Genomic DNA, 21,211 nt, shown 5'->3' with positions numbered 1-21,211 from the left:
AATAATTACACTGGAATTCAAATTTTTTCTTAGCTTTGACTGACAGGTAATTCCAAATCCTACAGAATAGCACCGACGCCGTTAGAAGAGAGAGAGGATTTAGAGAGAGGCTGTGAAGCGTCTCCTGCGCGGGGCTCCGGCACCTGCATTAGCCGGCGCACGGCCTTATAAGCAGGGCTGCTAATTGGTCATATATATCCGCAAAGGCTTCTCCCCCCTCGCATCCCCCCTCTCCCAAACCCCCTTTTCCACCTTTCCCAGCACGTGCCCCCAGATTTCCACAGCCAAACCTCTCTGGGGGCTGCTCTGGCAGACGCGCTTTGCAGCCATAGAAAATTACCGTTAGTAAACGCTTTCGTCCTCCCCCGTTAATGTCGTCAAGAGGGGATTTGTCAACCCTGTTTATGGATCGTGCCACCGCTCGCCGCGCCTGTCCCCGCATGCCGGCCGTGCAAATTAGTGCAATACGGGTATTACCGTGAGACGAACCACACGCAAGGCAGCATGCTGGCCGAGGGCTACGGACTACTGTGTCAGGTGGGCAGGGGACTTTCTGAGCAGAAAAACAACATTTTCTTGCTCTTGTATAACTACCATTTATTTAACCCGACCCGCGCAGTTCCGCAGAGAAGTTGGGTGTCGCTCGTGTATAATTATCCAGGCGCAAAGCCCGTGCCCCCTGTCACACAGTATCGTTTCTAATTATTGCAGTAAAGATCTAAACAATACCAACATCTTGGGAAATACAGACATCTGTTAAACTCCAGGTGGTGAACTTCACAACTAACACAACACCACATTACTGTACTGTTACAATACACTGTGTCAAGAACAACAAGAGCTCTGGGTTAGTCTCGGTTATTACTGGAAAGGTTAACTTGGCTTCCCGGCACACATGGCGTTAAAGAAAAGAGGAGGAGAGCGAACGAACAAAAGAAGAATTGGCAGAATGAGAATGCGCGAAGATGGGGAAATACAGCAAAAGCCCACCGCGAGGCACCGGGCTGGTGACCAGGGTGTAAATCAAGCTGCTTCACCGTGGTGGGAGGGCAGGACTCGGGGAGAGGGAGCAGCGGCTCAAATTTAGATATCATTACACTGGAGAAAATCAGCCCGGACAGCGAATCCTGAGCAATCTCTTCCTAACCCTGGTGGGAAGGAGAACTTGCAGCTGGTTGAGAGCTGGCTCGCCAGAGTCCCACCTGCCCGCTCGTCCTGGTCTAAGGGCACCGCGCTGGCAAGGGGGGTGGCTGTCCGGCACGGGGGCACTCAGTTTTAATTTGTCTTTCTTGCAGGCTCTCAACTCAAGTTGTTTTCCAAGCAGACATTCTGTACTCCCTCTTGGCATCACCCCGCGGGGTTACAACTGGTCCCCTTGACAAGGGCTGGGAGGCCGAGCACGGCAGCCCCAGCCTGCGTTCTGGGGTACCCAAGATGGGTACCCTGCCCCAAACAGGGCACACCTTCTACATGGGTATCCCGCCCATTTCATAGAATCATGGAATAGTTTAGGTTGGAAAGGACCTTGAAGATCATCGAGTTCCAACCCCCCTGCCATAGGCAGGGACACCTCCCACTAGACCAGGTTGCCCAAGGCCACGTCCAGCCTGGCCTTGAACACCTCCAGGGATGGGGCCTCAAAAACCTCTCTGGGCAACCTGCTCCAGTGCCTTACCACCCTCACGGTGAAAAACTTCTTCCTAATGTTCAATCTGAACCTGCTCTCTTCCAGTTTAAGGCCATTCCCCCTCGTCCTAGCACTGCATGCCCTATATTTGGAAAGGCACTGACCGTTGCCGTTGCAGGATAAACATTTCCCATTCCTAATCCCACTCTGACACCTCCCAGGCCAGCTGCCCTTTGGCTTGGGCGATCACGGCCCGGGTCTGGGGCATCAAACCCCCGCCGGACAGCTCTAGGACGTGACCCGTGGAATGGCAGCGGTGACCAGCAAAGCGGCGCTGGAGGTAGCCCTGGTTTTGCCGGGAGGTGCCCTGGCAGCTCCCGGCCGGTCCCAGGGCTCGGCCGGTCTCTGTCGGCACTGCGGGAGCTGGGGCCGGGGCCACTCTCTTCCCATTAACTGCATTTTTGGGGGGAGAATTGGGCTGGGCACGTGCCTCTGAAATATCTCCGAATAGCGGCTGCCTCCGAATATAGCCCTGTCAAGAGAGAAATTGCCACTTTCCCCGAGGTGGCTTTCGAGCCGGAGGTGCGTGGGCACGGGAAATTGGAATTCACGAGAGTGGGACAATTCCATTACCGTCTCCTCCAGCTTCTTCCTTCTCCTATAATAAGGGAATTAACTACTTTGCAGATCTGAGTATATCTGCAGGACAGCGGCAAACCAGTGAGCAATGAGCCTGTGACGCAGCTGGATTTACAAACTGTATCAAGAATATTATTAGGTTAAAAAGTAGTTTGCACTGAAGGAACTTTTTTTTTATTTAAACACAGTGTTTTACTTGGCTTTTATTGTACTGAATGGATTTACTTAAAAAAAAAAAAAAGCAAAATGGAAAATGATAAATTATTTCCACTGAGAAGATTCCAGTTGTGATAGAATGAAGACTTGAAAAAAAAAAAAGGAAAAAATAAAATTATAACATCTCACTAAGCACCAGGCAGCAGCACACACACACAATACTCCATCTTATCTTCACAGAAAGAGAAAAGAAGCCCTGTTAGTGCAGAGATGTGTGGAGGTTTTGGGGTCACAACTCCGGATTTCTCACTGAACCACAGGAGGTTCATCTACAGCTCCTGGGACTGAGTCCCTCCTGTCCCCCACAGTCAGGTTCAGAAATAAAAATCTTTCTTTTCCCTCACGCTGGTGCCTGAAGAGCAGCGTGGCACATTCACTACCACTGGATCCAAAGAAAAGACAACAAAAGGAAACACAAAGCACAGACCTGACAATTGCACACTTTTTAAAGGCAAACTCTAAGAGTCTTTCTGAGCCTGCGCGGGATAACGGAGGGGTTTGGAATGAGTTCGATGCCTTTAAAATAAAATAAAATAAGACAGCCTTGATATAGCTCTGTAGGACCAGGAGAGGAGTCACAACCACATAAAAAGAAGAAAAAAATAAACAGACCCCCCCAAACCCCATGAAAACACCCGCCTCGTGCTGCCCCCGTTTCGCAGGAGAGGACCGGAGGCCTACCAAGACAAGCAAGAATGAAGGCAAAGAAATAAAAATACCAGGAAGGGCAATGGGAAGGAGAGTCAGGATTCATTAAAGCATGTTGCGGTAACTTCCGACAGGGCCTTAGAGATATAAGGAAGGAACCTCGGTCTGCCTGAGTTATCCTCTGCAGGGAAAGCCGATAGCCCTCGCCTTGCAATTTTTATTTAATCAAACCTCCCTGCAATACGCGAGATGGATGGAGCCCCGCTCCCATCTCGAGCAGTGGGAGCTTGTTCACAGGTGAGAGTTTTAATGGCACCGTTTTCCTGGCATATTATTTTTGTCGAAAATTGCAGCTATATTTGTTTCTATGTTGGCGCCTCTTTAATTATTCAAGCTAATATTCTTAAGTTATGAATTAAACAAAATGCTCGCCAGATCAAAGCTTGTTCTAAAAATAAAAAGAGCAAGGGACAGATCCGCAGCCCTGAGCACGGGCCCGGCGAGGGGGGACGGGACGGGGAGACGTGAGCGAGCCCTGGTCGGGGTGGCCAGGTCAAACCCCCGGCTGGTCCGTCCCCTCCAGGACCTGGAAAGGCTTTGAGGCGGCACCTTTGGTTCTTCTCATTTACGAGATGCCTCGTGGATTGAGCAACTCTCAATCAATATGAAGAACGTACCAGTTTGGCAGCACAACAGCTAAACCCCGTGTCCGCGCCGAAGGCTGGTGTGGGGTTGATCTTTCCATTACAGCACTGAGGCTCTGCACTATACTGAATTTTGACCGTGCCTCCCTGAAGCCCAGTGTTTGCGGAGCAATGAGCAAGGGCCCGAAAAATAATGAAATAACCTCCCCGAGTGAGACTGCCTGTCTTCCAGAGACACTCCTGCAAATTACTCAGAGACTCCTAAGCTGGTGGTTGGAAAGCTAGGGTGAACAATAAAGGACCCATTTCACAGCCCAGTCATTATTCTCTAAGAAAAACCAAAAACAAACCAAAAAAAAAGGAAAAAAAAAAAAAAGCCATGAAAAGTCTGACAGTGTCTTAATGAAAACCAGAAAAAAAAAAAAATACTGAAAAACGTAACATGATTAAGGGGTAAATTAAGGGTTTGCAAGTGTCAGTCCTGAGCCGGGTCTGCAGACCTGCGGCTCAGAATGATATGCGTGTGCCATGAAGTAAGCAAACGAGCTTTGCACCACACACACGGTTTAGTGGGATGCCTCACAGCCGCGGTGGCCAGCCGTTAGTGACACAGCACTGCCATTCAAGTGGGACGAGACGTGCCGACTTCCCAGTACCTTGCACTGCACTGGCTGAGCTCTCCATTAATACATCATCCAGCATTAGATCTAAAAGAACGAAACGGCATTAATCACCCGGCAGGACACACGGCAAGACTTCCCTTCCCCTTCAGAGGTCCCTACGGCTCCCGGGCTCTCTGTTGCCTCTGCTGGGAATGTTTTCTTGTGGGATCCTCTCCTCGTGCCTCGTGGAGGGTGGGCTCAGGTACATGGGCTCATTGTGAAAAAGGAAGGGCTCTTGGGCTTCTCCCCCACACACAGGTGAAAGCCCAAGAGACCCCCGAGAGCCCCCTGGCTTGACGATGATGAAGGAGAAGACACTTCTGAAGGACGGACTTTGTACATACCCTGCCGGGCCAGCGCGCCTTACGTCTGCCTACATCTCACCGAGCTGGGATCTCACATGCTTTCCTGGTTTTCAGATGTCCGATTGGGCAGATGCATTTGAAGAGTCTACGATCAAAAATGACTGTGCAACCAGTTGGGTGTCTACGTCTGACATCCATAGGTTGGTTTGGGCATCTGGGGCCACTCAGGAAGCCCAGCTGAAAGGAACCCTCATGCAGTTGCTGGTATAATCAAAGCTCCGGTCTTGGTATCATCTGCAAGTTCCCACCCTGCAGAATGAAGCTGAGCGATGACATCTGTTGCCTCTGAGGGCAAAGCTGGACATGGTCAATTAAAACCAACGTTTCACTGAACGCGAATTGGGAAAACTGTTCTGAAGCATTTTGGAAGGCTTCATACTTTGCTCTTGAAAGGTTTTTATGGCGATTGAATACTCAGCAATATTTGATCCTCAGTAAAATAGCTGTTTATTGCCTCTTTAATTAGGCATTTCATAGGACTGAGTGAATAACTACATCTCCAAGGATGGTTTGTGATTCCTTCCCGCTGGGAAATTGCCCAGACTTACGTCTTTTCTTCATCTCGTTCCTCTAGCATTATAAATAAGGTCATTAATAACAACTAAACATCTATTTTTCTTCTACAAAAATGCCTGCTTTCCAAAACTGCAACTTTAAATAGGGATCTTTCTATCCAGCCTTTAAAAACATTTTCTAACTCATCAGCCTGAAACTGTGTTTGGGAACTTGGACTGAATGAAAGAGCTTTCTAGGCATTTCCTTGATGTGAAAAACAATAAAAAAAAAAAAATCCATCTGTATCCCACTTAACTGAGAACAGTTTAACGTGTCCTCCACTGCTCTTGAGGGAAGCCTCCGTCTTTCCACTGACCATCGAGGAAGCCAGGCTCTCGGCATAAACCAAAGTTTGATGTCCAGAGGCTGGTGTGATACATCCTATTGGTTACAAAACCCGTGAAGCTCATGGGACTTAAAGACGTGACCAAACGAAAGTGCTGGGTAAGTGTTGAACTGAGAGAGGCTGAGACACCGTTGTGGTATGTGGTTGCATGATTAAGCCTGTCACAGCTATTAAGCGCCTCTTAGACTATTAAAAAAAATAAAACAGACTTAACATTACCAGCTTTCGGAACAAGCGCCTGATCAGACAGCCTCTTAAACAGTACTGAAGTCTGTCAAAGATAGAGCAGAGATGTGAAAGGGGACACGGAGAGAGCAGCAGGCGGACTGACCAGGGAGAGAGAGGAAGAGCGAGGCCATGGACACGGAGGGCAACGGAGAAGGTTCAGTCAGAAGAGAGAGCATGCGAGAAGAGTACCTCTGACCTGTGGCCTCTGGCTGACTTATTTCTTACTTCTTCAACCAAATTAAAACAAATGAAGGACGAAGGGACAAACATCAGGTTGGAGACTTTTGACAGAGCAGAGGTCTAGCCTCCTTCCACCTGTAAGGGCGCTTCTAGGCAGGGCTGCAAGCTTGCGCATCCAGTTTGGAGTTTGGTTCGATTTGCATCAGTGCTATTTTGTCTAGTTAGTTACTCTCCTCAACTGCTTCTTCTTTTTTTTTTTTTTTCTAATCTGTATTTCTCAAGCAAATGCATTGATATGTTTCTCTAAGGAGTTTTTAAGCATCACTAGAACGAGATGGCTCCATTATTTTATTACACTCTTGAATAGCAGTGGTGCTACTGTGCCAATAAATAAACCTGCTTGATAAATGGGACAGGTAACATCACTGTGGCATTACAAGGCTGTAATAAACCAAATAGTGAATCCAGTTATCAGCAACAGTGCTCATGACTCAGAAGATTTATGGTGCCGTTCGGCACTGCTGATCTTTGCAGTTGTCACTATTTGTGTAACACTGAGCTCTGCTATCCAAGAAGCTCCAGGTCTGATTGCTGTTATATTTTAATTTAAATAACCTCCAACGGAAAGGTCATTGCAAATCATGCAGCCGTTAAAAAGGCCTCCATGGCTCCTTGCTCAGCCTAAAACAACACTATTTCCTTCATGCAAATTTTATAGCTGGACATGCTTTGGGGAGAAGAATGATCACCAGACGCGAGGCAGGGAGGGGAGGGGAGGGAGGAGGGGATGGTGTGGAAGGTCAAGCAGGACTCAGAAAGATGTGGAAAGACTACCGACCAGCCATCTGTTTCTCCTTACTCCTTCTCTTTTTCTCCAGCCGGCGAAGCCTCTTCTCCTCCCGCCTCTTGGCTTCTTCCTCCTCCTGGTGCTGCCGACACTTGTGGAAATTCTCCACCACCACCCCCACGAACATGTTGAGGACAAAGAAGGCCACGATCAGCAGGAAGGAGATGAAGTAGAGGAGCATCCACGGGTTGTAGTTCATGACTGGCTGCAAAGTGGAAGGCAGCAAATGTCAGCTGAACCTCAAAAAACCAAAGGGAGCAAACCGATGCATCTGCCACATCCACAAACCTTCGAGGCAGCTCTGTGTGCTCTGCTCTTCCTGAAAATTAGAGCCCTCTGAGACACATTACCTGAATGCTCCCAAAACACAAAGCACGTTGAGGGCAGAAGAACCACCTCTGCTCTGCCAGCAGCAGGACAGTAGCATCCCCTGCAGCTATTGTAAGTTCCTCACTGAAAGCCTGTACCTACACCAAGCGCTTCTTTTCTCCTGAAATATCCAAACTGCTTAAAAAGTCAAACCATCCTTCGGCAGGTGCAGCTCTCCTAACGCTAGTTACGCCAGTCTGTAGGGAAAAGGCTGGGGCCAAATCCAGACTTCTCACTTGACTCCTCATCACGCCCCAGGACTCGGGTTAAACGGCTGCCTCGACCCCAACCCCGTAACCCCATTTGAGCGTGGAAACCAACAGTACTTTGCACAACAAGAGGCAAAATGCGTCACCTTTGACAACTCATTTCTTACAGCTCTGCTAGAGCACGTACCTGCTGGTCAACTCCCACAGCATCTAAGCCGTCGTACATGATATCCACCCACCCGTCCTTGGAGGCCAGAACAAAGAGAGACATCAGGGCCTAGAAATACACGGGGAAAAAGTTAGGCATAGTTGCACTAAAGCTTTTTTACCTGTAACATTTTACTCTTCTTTGCCCTTTCCTGTCTGGGGATTATCATTACCTGTCGGATAATGGGACACTTTGATGCCCGAGGTTTCTCCTGGCAGCAAAAACCTATCAATGTCAGTGCCCGGTTCAGCAATGAGCGCTAATTCGGAAACCACAAAGCTGAAGACAAAAGCAGCTTCATTTCCACCCTCCAGGCCTCTGCTGCTCCCGACTAATTAGTCCTTACCGTGCTTCTAAAATAAGGCTGTGCTGCAGAGGTGGTTGAAAGTGTCCGGCTCTATTAGACAAGCCCTTCTGCAAGATATATTTGGTTTGTTATGTAGCAGTGAAGCAATTAAGTACTCCACGAAGCCACATGTGCTTGTTCTGTTCCGAAAAGAAGCGTATGCCTGCTTGGAAACACTACCTTTGGGATTTACAGAGACAGAATGCTGTGTATGTGAACTGAATATTTACTGCGACTGGTAGTGCCCTGTAAGAAAATCCCGTGGGACAATAATGCACAGGTTTTAAGTCAAGGAAGGAAAGGAGCAAAGAAGCAGATTACCATTCTATTAATACCTGGCCGAGATTATCAAAATTATACTTGTGCCGGACCCATTTGTAGCTTGCTTCCGTACAATCCGATTTATTTGTGATGTTTCTGGTGTCCTCTCCCTGGCAGACAAAAAACTTGCCTTTGAAAAGCTGCAAAACACGCAAAGAAGAGAGGAGAGGTAAGGGTTTGGTGTGTAAACTCTGCGTTCTCTGCAGATGATGGGCATTTCTCCCGGGGCCTTCCGCACAGCCCACGCCGACCGGCGAAGTTCAGGGAAATGGCCTCGTTCGTGCTGGTTATTAAGTGCGAGCAGCCTGTATAATATGCACCTAACGAGCGAACGCCTGATTTCACATCATTTAGGACACCCACCTTGTGCATTAGGTTGCCTGGTTCAGCGATCCGAGACTGGCCTAAAGGCCTTTGCTTCTGGGTCGCCAGCTCAAGTGTGGCCCTGGCTAATAGCCCAGAGCAGCTAATGGCTTCTCACCGCACGTGGAACGACCCCGGCGACTCCAGCCCAGCTAACGATGCTGGTTTCAAGAGCCGCCGCCAAATTAAATGTAACGGGGACCCTCTGTCAGCAGAGGAAAGGCGGCACCGAGGAGGCATGGGAACGGACTAAGCTCTGCTCTTTCAGGCCACGAGGGGACACGTCAGAGAGGAGCTGAGCTGCGGCGAGTGACGTTGGGCTCTGGATGGAACAAGGCTGCTGGCCGTCCAGCCCCGGCCTCTGACCCGCAACGCTGCTCTCCAGCCGTCATTAGGCTCCGCAGTCCCTGAAGGAGTCACGCCCGACGGGTGCTGGGTACCCGATCCTGAGGTTGTTTCCTTTGGTGTAAGCCAGGAGAGGCGCAGCTCCTGGGGAGTCAGCTCCTGATTTACACCCGCACGAGGAACCTGAGCCTCTACGTGCTTCATTCTAGACCTGGTGCTTCTCGGGCACAGAACAGATTGTGGCAGGGGATGATTACTGCTTCAGACAGGGTGATTGATGCTAGCGGGATGGATGGTATCAGAGCCCCGGAGACATCCAACAAATCTGGTTTTATTTGCTGACAGAAGCTATTGACTTTACTGTTTTGGGGGAAAATGGCAACCTGCTCTCCAGGCTCCTTAAAACACCACCTGAGCATTACAGAGAAAAGATGCTGATGGGTTTTGATCTGTTGTTCTAGACAAATATCAGTAGAAATAATAGCGAGCAAGATAAACCCACGCATTACTCCATGGGTTTCCTTCCAAAATCAACTGCAGAAGGATGTTTTCTAGGCATGCAAAATTAACCACCACTCAACGCAGTCGTAAAACTTCTGGATGCAAGAAGAGAAGTATTCCCTGATCTTTCCATGGAGAAACAGTATCCACGGGTAAGGCAGACGGGGGAGATACAGCCTTCACAGAGAAAAGTTTTAATTAAGCAGGAAGGTAAACAACTGCTTTTAATATATTGTCTATAAATATATCTTCTGCAGGAGCTGGACTGTAATGCCACTCAGATGGGAGCAGTAACACAGCTACTAACGGGGTTTGGAAATACAAAGCCCAATTTGAAAAAATGCTGATCCCTGTCAGTGCTTCAGATTTCAGCACTTCCAGAAGTGGAAGACCCAGTGATTCCTACCGTACTTGTTTTAGCAATCTGTTTCTTGTGTCTTATTAATGACTATTCTCCTGTGGACAAGCTCTACAATAAAACCAGGCTCGCTAAGAGAAACGCTGTTAGAAACCTGGACGTCTGAATTTTAATAGCATCAAAACCCTCTAGTTTGATCCTCAGTTTATATTTACATGGGAAAACCAACTGTAACTTTGAGAGATCATCTTTTTATAGAAAATAGCTTCCTCCTCGCTAGAAGCAGTCTGGATTTTAATAGCATTAAAAACCTCTAGTTTGATCCTCAGTTTATATTTACACGGGAAAACCAACTGTAACTTTGAGAGATCATCTTTTTATAGAAAATAGCTATGGTCCTCATCTTACACCTAATTAGACATAAATATTAACTGAGAATTTTGCATCCTGAATACAGGATCAGTCTTGCTTGTATCTACCACTTAAGCACATCGACAGTCATGACAATTTAACGTAAGACTGCAAGTCACTAGGGAAAGTAATTGCAATTAGCAGGGAGGAAATTCAAAGAGCGTACTGCAAGTTTTGTTGTTCGGCATAAATTTTCCCATGTCTGAGTTTTATATTGTTTTACGGGATATGCTTAGTTTTATGAATCTGCTTAGTATAATGGATGGGTGCTGTTGTACTGCAATGCTAAGCCAATCTAGCTGCTGAGATGGTTATGGATGGCATGATTTTCCTCTCTGTTTATTTTCAATGCTGTATTTATTATTTATACAGCATATTAGTATAAAATATTATATAAGACACCTTTTCAAAACAAAGCCAAACAGAGCTGCTTTCCAAAGCTGGCTGTGACAGATCAGATAAACTTCAGAAAGAAATAAGTGTTATGTCAGAATATTTATATGAAACAATCTCTTCTTCTCAGGTAATGAGAAACCAATTGCATTGGAAACTCTGCCACTTCTCCCCCGGGTTCCTGCACTCCTGGGACTGAGGATATTGCCAGCAGAGCTGGCAGGAAGCAGACTCGGAAATCTCTATTTCTGCAAGCTTTCAGTTATACAAACTGTCAGAATCTGAATGAATCTCCAGGTCAAGGTCTCCCTGGAGTTTACAAACCAACAATTTCAGCTTTGAGAGTTTCTATTTCCCTGTTGGTTTATACCTAGAAGAAAGGTGGAGGGGAGATGTCCCCACGTTATCTCCCAGATGGAACAGGAATGGGATTTCAGAGTTTCCCTGAGCAGAGTTTCTCTAGTGATACACATCATGCCTCAGGCCTGACCCTTCTGCGCTGGAGGAAGAAAGTGGAGAAATAACTTGATTCACATCCTGCTGTGGGCAGAGCAGAAGTCCTTGTGGTGGGGAAAGGATGAAGAAAGCCCATTCTGTGCCTTTGAGGGGGTCATCGTGTTGGCTTTTGTATCACTGCATGCAACAGGGAAGCTTCAAGAGAGTTCAGCATGTCAAGTGACACGTAGCCAAGACATGGAAGTCGGGAATAAATGTATCTTGAGAGCACTAGAAAGGCCACGCTGGGCTGCTGGGGTGGGCACCGAGAGCCATGTAACCCTTGAGTCTCAGCCATTCCAGGCTGTTAACTATGGCAAAGTTACGGAGTCAAAACCGACACACGTTCCTAGAACTCAGCAAATGACCTCAATGGAACCACAGAGAGGCAAAAATCTCCCCACAAACTGGCTCTAACCATTGCTCCTTCAGCTATGGCTAGGGATGAGAGTTGCTGGGCCACTGTTGTTAGGTTGTAACTATTAATGAGGTTTTAATGGCTGACCAATAATGGGAAATCTGGTTCCTCCTCGCTAGAAGCAAGAAATGTTGCCCAAGAAGGCCAAACAGCCCATTGGTTCAGTTTAAGAAAGGCTTATAGTGTGCCCATTGGTACAGATACCCAGACGTGGGGCCATCTGGGGCTCGTTACGCTTTTGGGTTAGGTGCTGAGGCTTACAGGGGACTCACCTGAACTCCCAGGATCCCAAAGATTATGAAAAAGGCACAGCAGATGACCACGATGTTCCCAATGGGCTTCAGGGATGACATGAGAGTCTCCACCACCAGCTTCAGTCCTTGGGCTCGACTAATGACTCTGTGGGGGCAAGTAAGTACAAGAGCTGTATTAGTCCTGTTCTTGCCCAGTTCTGCCTCCTATCGAGATAGATGTGGAGAAAACAGCATTAGGGAATGTTTTAGAATGACAAATATCTCAAAAATCACGATGGAAGAAGCAGTTCTGGAAGACCGATCTGTGAGATTATGGAGGTGTTTGAGGGAAAGGGGTCTCTGCCTAAATATACAGCTTTGCATAAAAGAAGAGGAGAAGACCACATATGAGGAGCCAGAAAGTCACTGGAGAAGGACCAAGAAAAGGAAGGTCCTGTATTTTTCAAACTTGGAATGACAGTTTCGTCTAACCCACTACCTATTCTTGATCCATTTGCTGATCAGCATCTTCTAGTTACCACTATCACTATAACGTATTCAAGCCCTGGCACTTCCCTTTTCCTGTCATTCAGTCCGAAGAGCTCTCTAGGTTTCCAGCCTTGATCACATCTTCCCTGGGATCCAGCCTCCTGGTTTGGGCCATCCACACACACCTTTAGGCCTACAGCCTGTCCAGGACAGCAAAGAGAGGGCCTCCCAGTGTCCGTTCCAGCACGGATTTAGGCAAGGCACTTGATTTCTCCATCTCAGTCTGGGAAACGGAGCAGCCACTCTTACACAGCTGCCTGCACATCTGTAGTAATTACAGAATCACAGAATGGTTTGGGCTGGAAGGGACCTTTAAAGGTCATCTAGTCCAACCCCCCTGCAACGAGCAGGGACATCTTCAACTCAATCAGGTTGCTCAGAGCCCCGTCCAGCCTAACCTGGAATGTTTCCAGGGATGGGATGTCTACCACCTCTCCTGGGCAACCTGGGCCAGGGTTTCAACACCCTCAGCATAAAAAAAATCTGTACGTAGTCCTTACAGTGCTGCTGCCTACAGAGACCTGAGCCACCCCTCAGTACCATCACAGCCTCTGCTTTATACCCACCGTACAATCTCAGCTACTGAACCAGCCGTGTCCTCCAGGTGAAACTTCACCAGCAGGACCACAGGCATCTAACCTTATTTCTGTAGCTCCTCTCTGTCTGGTACCACAGAGAAATTCATAACAGAGGATTAGATCATATGGGAAGGTTGGGGAAGAATAACATGGACATCATGACTGAAGCAGGTAAAAAAAAAAAAAAAAGGAGAAACTGTACTATACTCTCAAGGAAAGGACACGGCTTGTGTGATTTAGAGAAGCCATTTCACCGTGCTGGGCAAGATGAACAAGGTGTCCAGGCTCACAGACCTGAAGGCGGAGAGCTGAGGGACTGAGAAAGGCATCTGAAAAGGTTGCATGCCCCCCTCCTTTTGATGCCAACTGGAATTAAGCATTTCACCAGTGCTGTAAATCAATTGGTACTGATGCCACAGAAACTGTGCTTCCCCAAGGCAGAAAGAGCTGTCTGCGGCGTAAGGCAGAGGGAGGGAAGCGCCTGTGTGCTTCTGGGTACCGGCCGGTGACTCCTTTGAACATTTGGCACTCAAAAGTGCCACAAACTTGCCCACCTTCTTGTTTCTGCCTGCATCTCTCTCTTGCCACGGGAGTCCTCTCCCCACCTCTCCCGTTTTGCCCCAAGTCTGACTGCACCACCTGAAGCACAGTTGGAGTCTTGTTGCCTGGAGAGGATCCAAGATCCTCTCTCTCCCCCTCCCGGGCACGGTGCTCCCAGCAGAGGTCCCCATGGACACATCCACACGGCCAACACGCGTGGCCATAGCTGCGACCCCAGCCAAGCCTGCCCCAGCCTCTCCTGCCCCAGAGCCCACAGGTTTAGCAAACTGCGGAGCTCAGTGCAGTGGCTCTTTCAAAAACTGTTGGCTTTAAACAGTATCCTGAAAAGCTAGAAACTATTTCCCTTTTTTTCTGGTTAAATATTTACTCGAAATGTCAGGGGTAACTCATCAATTATCATTTTGAAAAAGAAACAGATGGTGGTATATTTATCCGCTCCTTTACCAGCGAAACACAAAAGGTAGATGCTGCTATTCCTCACGCCGGGTGTCTCCTCCAGGAACCTGCTGTGCCTCCCTATTTCAGACACCTCGGCCTTCCCGATGCTCAGATCTGGGTTATTTTAGGGGATGAGCTGGGGGGTGAGATGGCTCAGGGGGCAGAAGGCTGCTCAAGGCTGAGGTGCCCCAGGGGACAGCGTGGACCCGGTGCAGTGTGGAGACCGGTCGGTGTGGGCTGCCAAAACTGCCCGCGTGCATTAGCCCAGGCTGAGGTCCCCACTGGGGCAGCTACACTGCTGCTGTCACATTGTACCTGCTCCGACGCCGAGAGCCGAGCCAAGGCCAGCTAGCAGAGGCGGCTGGCCGGCAGGTTAGTGTGCCCAACTCAGCGAGCTGGTTAATCCAGCCTAACGGGCAGCCTCCGCAGGGCGAGGGCTCCTCCCGCTCCATCCGAGTGCACAAAGCAAGAATTGGGCTGGACAGGCTAAGGCTGAATTGCTCTTCTGGATCCTCAGATGGTCTAAAGACCTCACCATCCCTCACCTATTACCCTCACGCTGTCCTGGGTGAAATACCGCAGATGACAAACTACAGGTGGGAAACTGAGGCACGGGAGGACAGCACGCCATGTTCTTAGAGGTATGCAGGCACCTAATTTCCAATGATTTTGATGGAAATTAGGTACTTTGATGCTTTAGGCACTGATTTAGGTATTCTGCCCGCTGTCACACAGGATGGAACTGAAGTCAGGTCTTCTAAATTGAAGGCCTGTGGTCTAAACTACTGGAGCATCCTTAAATTTTGGGGAACAAGGAAGACATTTAGTCTCCAGAGTCTTAAGCAGATAATTTTCTCCAACACTTATTAAGAAAGCCTATTCTAGAAATAATAAAGTGATTTCCCTTGTGAGATACTATTTGGTATCCAGCAGAGAGAGAAAATAGGAGGTTACTCGTCTGACTTCGCAAAGTCATGTGTTGAGAAAAAAAAGGGCTGAGAAACTGCAGCATTTGGCTGCTTTCAGAGTTTTGATCAACCAGGGAATTCCTCAAATGAGAATGCATGAGGGTAAAAGCTGCCACCAGTTTAGCTCCATGCCAGTGCTGTTTCCAGCCCTACAGGGAGAGCAGACTTTGAAAAGATTCTGAAAAATAATAGTTCTTACTAATGAAAACCTTCAGACCTTGGAGCTGCCTCAAACTAAGGGCCTGATCCAGCGTCGAGGCAAGTCTGTGCAAAGACTCCTGCTGCTCTCCTGAGAGTCTGATAACTCCCTGAGAAGTGCCAATGAAATCCTCAGCATTTCCAGATTATTAATGTCAGCTCCAATATGTCAAGATACAGCATCCCCGCACCTCATCAATATCGCCCAAGGTCCTGCTGATATCAGGCTTGCAAACTCATATTATCTGACCCACCACTCCTGTAATTTACTGCTGAAGGATGCGGCGGGTTCTGAGCCCTCCGGGCGTGCCAGAGCTGTAGACCCGTTGAGGCTGCACTCTGGACAATTCCGGTCTGCATTAGACGTAATACAAATGGGGAAACCGAAATGAGACTTTTTGGTTTTTTTTTTTCAGCGTGAAGAAATGTTAATCCCTCCAGTTCCTCCTGGTTCTTCTGGCCTCGGCGTTCCCCGTGCTGTTAAACCCCATGTTGAGAGACACTCCAAACACACTGCCAGCCTCACCCCAGCTGGGTCACCTTTACTAAGGCTGAGGCTGCTAGTCTGATCACAGCTCTCAGAAGAAGAAGTAGCACTCAGATGAAGTAGCAGATCAACATTAATGAAGACCTTCCTCCAGAGATTAAAAAAAAAAATTAGCAAAGGTGATAATATGATAGATAGGAGAGAATCTATGAAATGACTATTTCATACTGCAATGGTATGAAAAGTGAATAATTTATCCATCTGCTTTGGAAGTCAAAGCCCAGGCTCTGTAGAGAGTAAAACAGCGCTGAAGTCCATCCACATTAATTCTGAATACATTTTCAATTTTGATTTCTCTTGTATCTTCAGCTACAACACTTGATCCCAACAACAGCAGGTTGAACGCATTAGGAAGGAATGTTATTGTATAAGCAATCCCTCTACTGGCTGAAACATCAGAGGGTCATGGAAACATCTTTAAATGTCACTCCTTTGTGAATATATTTTTGGAATTCTGGTCATAAAGCTGGGCTCGAATCCTCATGGATTCAATTTGAGGCAGATAATCAATCATGCAATCAAAAGCTCATGATTGGCACACAGGCCAGGGGTTTTTTTTAAATGCCTGTGCGAAAGGCACAAGCACGCATGGTTTTGTGTGCTGCGGAGAGCAACGGGGCTGTTTTCACAGGAGAAAATAAGAGACAGAATGAGGGAGGTCTTCTGCAAGAAGAGACCCTTCAGACCAGGAAAAGCCAGCACAGAGACGACGAGGGCTGTCCTTGCCCTCAAATTGAGTGTGACACACAGAGCCGTGGCTTGGCTTCTCACCGTCCGTGTCCTCTCTGCAGCCCTGTCCCCAAAAGCCCACGCAAAGGGAGGACAGAAGGCGGCGGGTTAGCTCCCCTGTGGTGGGGATGGAGCACTTGCTCTGGTCTGTGTCCCCTAAGCTTTCCTGGAAAGGAAAATCTGGTTCGGTCTCCACTGGGGACTTCACCTGGACACAGGGACTGGAGCCACAGTGTGCAAAGACCTCAGGTCACCAATCCCAGCTGTCATCCCATGTTGAAGCAGCCGAACGCGCCGGCAGATCCCCGAGCCACATGGCGCAGCCCGCGGCGACGGCAGAGCGGGCAGCTGTGGGCAGAGGCGTGCGCAGGGCAGCCCAGATGTGCATCGCAGAGGCAGATGGGTTTCCACATGTGGAGATTTATGACTTACTGAAAAGCCCCCAGTTTGATGGCTGCTTTTTCATTTCCTACAAATCTAATTACAGGGGAATAGAACTGATTGTGAACATATTTAGGGAACGGGCTTGTTGCTGTCTTTTTACATTTCCTTTGTAGCAGAGAGAAGTATCTTGGCTGAAAACATTCACGGACTCTCTTGAGAAAACATATCAAATGCCAACAGGAATGGAATAACAATGGAAGAGCCTAATCCTGCACATGCTCCAGATGGCAGGTCTTCCTCCAGCCCGCAGTTAGTCAGTGGATTATTCCCCATAACTGCAGACTACTCATGCAAACAGGTGACTGCAGGGAAAAGCTCTACTAAACAAGGATCCAGGTCTTGGCCAGACAGACCTATGGATGTACAAAGAAGCATAGAGGGCTTCTACTAGGTCAGACAGGTGTCTCTAGCAGGGCTCAGCACAACCCAAGCCTCTTCCTCCAGGCCTGATTTAACCACACCACCTTAAGAGAGAAACTTGCCTTCCATAGTTCAGAGATGGGAAACCAATCCTTCTTCTACCCAGAGCTGTCCAGATTATTTTGTAGTTTTTTTTAAACACAGGTCAAAAATCAGCCAAAACAGAAAAGCAGAGCAGATCTACCGAACCAGCAATCCGGCAGAAACTGCCTCCAGAAACTACAATTGGCATGGAGATGCTGGGGCACACATGAAGAGAAAAAAGTCTGAATTGGAGTCACATAGGAAGACAGTCTAGTCATATGGTCAAGGAGCTGAACCACACCACTGGTGCTATCTGTCCAGATAAAAATGATTAAAGCAGCTCACGTCCTAAAACTCACCAGGCACAACATACACACAGCCCAATTTAACAGAATCTCTTTCATAGCTGTTGAGAATATTTGAAAGATATAGTTATAGGCATGGCCATTGTTATTTAGACTTATTATTCACACAGGGGTAGTAAAACAACATCTTCTGTCAGAAGCAGGGTCCTATTTTTCTGTCCTGAAAGAGAAAATCCTGACTCAAAGTGAACCTTTTATGAAGGAAGCAGCAGTAAGATATGACAGGCACACAAAGATGCTTTGAGCAGGAAGGTTTATTAGCTGCTGCATAACAAGAGCAGCAACAATGGTATTAAAGAAGGACTGCATTCAGCACGGAGAGGAACCTTCATGCTTTGGGGGAGAGCACAAAACAGACGCCTGTTTGGAAGAGGCTGCTCCTTGGGCAGGTTCTTGCCAGAGGGGTGCCTGCCCCGGGAGCATGGGATACTGCCTGCTGTCAGAGATGGGGCACCAAGGTAGCAGGACAATTGCTGTCATCTTGTCTGGGCAATATTCAAAATAAATGTTTGTGTAAAATTAATGGGGAAGTAAGGGGAAAAAAAAAAGCTTCTTTGCATTCTAGGTTAAGCAACAGTTTAGTCTCTGCTTCCTTAAAAATGATCTGCCACCTGCTACTAATTTCCTTCTTTGTTAGGAAAGCCATTGACTGCCTGAAGGAAAGGGGGAGAAGAAGCTGTTAAGCTGCACTTTACACAGAGCAAATGAGAACACAAATAGCAGGGGATGTGTGTTTTAATGAGCGAAAGAGGCATTGATCAGTTTACTACCGCACTTGGGGCTGGTCCCAAAACACAGTGAGCGCCCGGAGCTCCTTGCGGCTCCGCAGGACCTGCGGACGCTCATTGTCTGCGGAGCAGCAGGAGGCTGGGCACAACATTGGCGACAGACGCCGTGCCCTTGTCTCGCCTGCCCCTTCCCTTGCACGAATGCCGCTGCTCGCAGGAGAGGCTCAGCTCCCCCTTTGGCACACACACCCTACACTCTTTTAGGTCTTCCCCATCCTCTGCTTACCTTAAGGGCCGCAGCGTCCTCAGCAGTCTCAAAACCCGTAGCATCCCCAGGATTTTCGTGCCACTGTCTGACACCATCGAGACCAGGATGTCGATGACGGAGATGAGAACCAGCACCCCATCCAGCACGTTCCAGCTGCTTTTCAAGTAGGCTTTCTCCCCAAAACACAAGCCTAGTGCCACCACCTGCCCGGACACCAAGTTGCAACAAATTATGAGTATCGCATCCAATATGTTTCTTCCAGTTAGCAACCTGCTGAGAATGTATTATTTACAGATACAAGTCTGTAAGTCCATTTGCTTCCCAGTATAGAAGCCTAATTAGACAAATTAGCAAGTGTTATGTTGTAAGAACTGTAAAAATACCTCTGCAGAAACATCTCAGATTTTCCCTTACAGCTGATATATTTTTCATGCAGCTAAACCTAGCTGCACAAAACTGTTCCTAACACGTTTAGCTCTGGCATAAAAAGTTTGATTGTATTTTATTCCTACAGACTGCTGGAGTAAAGGTTCAGAGTGGCTGACCCAAAGCAATCATTTACAAGCTTTGCAAATAGAGAAACTAGAGAAACTTTCCAAAGAAAGAGCAATTGTTCTGTGAGATGATTATGAATTACACAGGAGAGATTTACAGCAATGGGTTTCTGAGCCTCCTGCCTCAAATCCGGCAAAATGTTTCAACGTGCTTAAGTCTCTCCCTCCTTTGGAAAGCACATAGCTGCTTAGGTTGTTGAGGACAATTGGATGTTGAAGACAATGGGACTTACATGCATGGTTGAAGTTAAGCATGTGCTCAAGAGCTTTGCTGAATAGGGAAGGATTGCTGAATTGAAGCATCCCATTGCTCATATAATGGTGTAAATCAAGAGCAACTTCAGTGAAATCGTTCTGATGTAAAACGTGCTCAGAATAAGGCATGTGATGGGTATTTGAATATGATTCAGAAGAGGAAAATATACACCTCGCTCGTAGCTGGTAGACCTAGGGGTTTTGTGAGTCCACTATAATAAAATTTCACTAATATAATACAGGCACACTTATCCTCCAGCTTCATTTACCTTAACTGTCATTTCAGTCAGGAAGATAACTGTAAAGATGTAGTTGGAGAGTGTTAGGAAAATCCGTTCCTATAAAAAAAAAAAAGAGACAATGTTTTATAGCCTGCTCTCTGCAGCTGTACATCTCCCTGTGCATATTTGGGCGGGTGCTAACTGTTCTCCAGCTTCTGTACTGAAACAAATCTCGGACTGTTTGCTCGCAAAGAGAGGAAAATCCAAATATTTAGACAGCAACGCACTGCACGGTGCAGCGCTGCCAGAGCCCGCGCCTGTGTCAGCACCATGGACAGGGGCAGCCGCCGGCACCTGCCCCCAAATCCTCCCCATCTGTCCCCAAATCTCCCCATTTCCCGCAAATCCACCCCCCCCCCCCCCCCAGCAGAAACAGGAAGATCTTCCCCCCTCAGAACGTGCTTGACAAATCTCTACCTACCCCTCACCTGCAGCCGCCACCGCACAGTGCAAATACCACTGAGCTCCCAATTCTCCTAGAAATTAAGTCAATATTAGAGTGGCTGTGCTGCAAGGCAAGCAAGACCCACGGGACGCCGAAGCGCAGCTGGCATGAGTTGTCACAGCTCCACTGAAGCCAGCAAAGCTCTGGGGGTTTATGCCAGCTGAGACCTGCCCCCAAAAGGTTGATTCACTTGCCCAAAGCCCCAGGCTGGACCTGGGCGTGAAGCCCAATAGTCTCATCTCCCAGTCCCTGCGCTATCCACCAGACCATGCAGTCCTCGCTGCCACCGCGCTGCAATAGCAGCTAGTGATTACAGATGAGACCATGGACTGGTTCCCTATCTGTAGTTAGCAGAAACCTTTCTTTTTAATGATGATCATTAAATAAATTACGCTTTTCCCTAATCCCCGAACAATCTCTGATTGCCTGTACTGAGAAATGGACAGCAGAAGGCAGAGGCTGGAGGAAAGACGATGCGTATGCATGTATGCATGTGCGCATACAATTGAACCAGCCCCGGTTCTGCTAATAACAATTTTGGATTTATTTTTGCCTCTCCCTACAGAGCAGTCCTGTAAGAGATGCAGATCTGTTGCTCAAAATGAGATGCAATTTAAACAAGACAAAACACCTTGGCAACTCTCTTGCTTGCCAGATCATGATTTACTGAAAGTGACTCAGGAACCACAGAGTAGCTTGTTTCCATACCGGGTCCATAATTAATTAGGTCCTAGACCTGCACTGTGATCGCCTGAGCTGTGATAGGAAACATCTCCGGCCGTTAGCTGACTGCCACACAAAAGGCTGCTGCGGAGGGGTAGGCAGTACGCAGGAGAGAGAAGAGTGGGGACCTGCTTGTGGAGCTGGAGATAAAACAGCAATAGCATGGAGCAGAGACCGAGGATATTACATTCCTCTCTGGCAAGCGCGTG

The 21,211-nt window shown here is 47.9% G+C and overlaps 1 protein-coding gene across 1 annotated transcript in view; it reads right to left on the bottom strand.

Annotated features, from left to right (window-relative positions):
- Window positions 1-21,211, bottom strand: part of CACNA1G (calcium voltage-gated channel subunit alpha1 G) — a 103,162-nt gene that overhangs the window by 25,546 nt on the left and 56,405 nt on the right. The window contains exons 19-25 of the mRNA XM_082492405.1: window positions 19,823-19,891; window positions 18,763-18,947; window positions 11,967-12,093; window positions 8,425-8,550; window positions 7,723-7,812; window positions 6,970-7,162; window positions 4,431-4,481 (exon numbers count right to left, since the gene is read on the bottom strand). Coding sequence (XP_082348531.1) covers window positions 4,431-4,481; window positions 6,970-7,162; window positions 7,723-7,812; window positions 8,425-8,550; window positions 11,967-12,093; window positions 18,763-18,947; window positions 19,823-19,891 — 841 coding nt within the window. The remainder of the gene's footprint in view (window positions 1-4,430; window positions 4,482-6,969; window positions 7,163-7,722; window positions 7,813-8,424; window positions 8,551-11,966; window positions 12,094-18,762; window positions 18,948-19,822; window positions 19,892-21,211) is intronic.

Source organism: Vanellus vanellus, assembly GCF_965231255.1.
Source record: "Vanellus vanellus genome assembly, chromosome: 17".
Classification (NCBI taxonomy): Eukaryota; Metazoa; Chordata; class Aves; order Charadriiformes; family Charadriidae; genus Vanellus; species Vanellus vanellus.
Note: the sequence above shows the minus strand (reverse complement) of the source record. Positions and strands in the feature narration are given on the sequence as shown.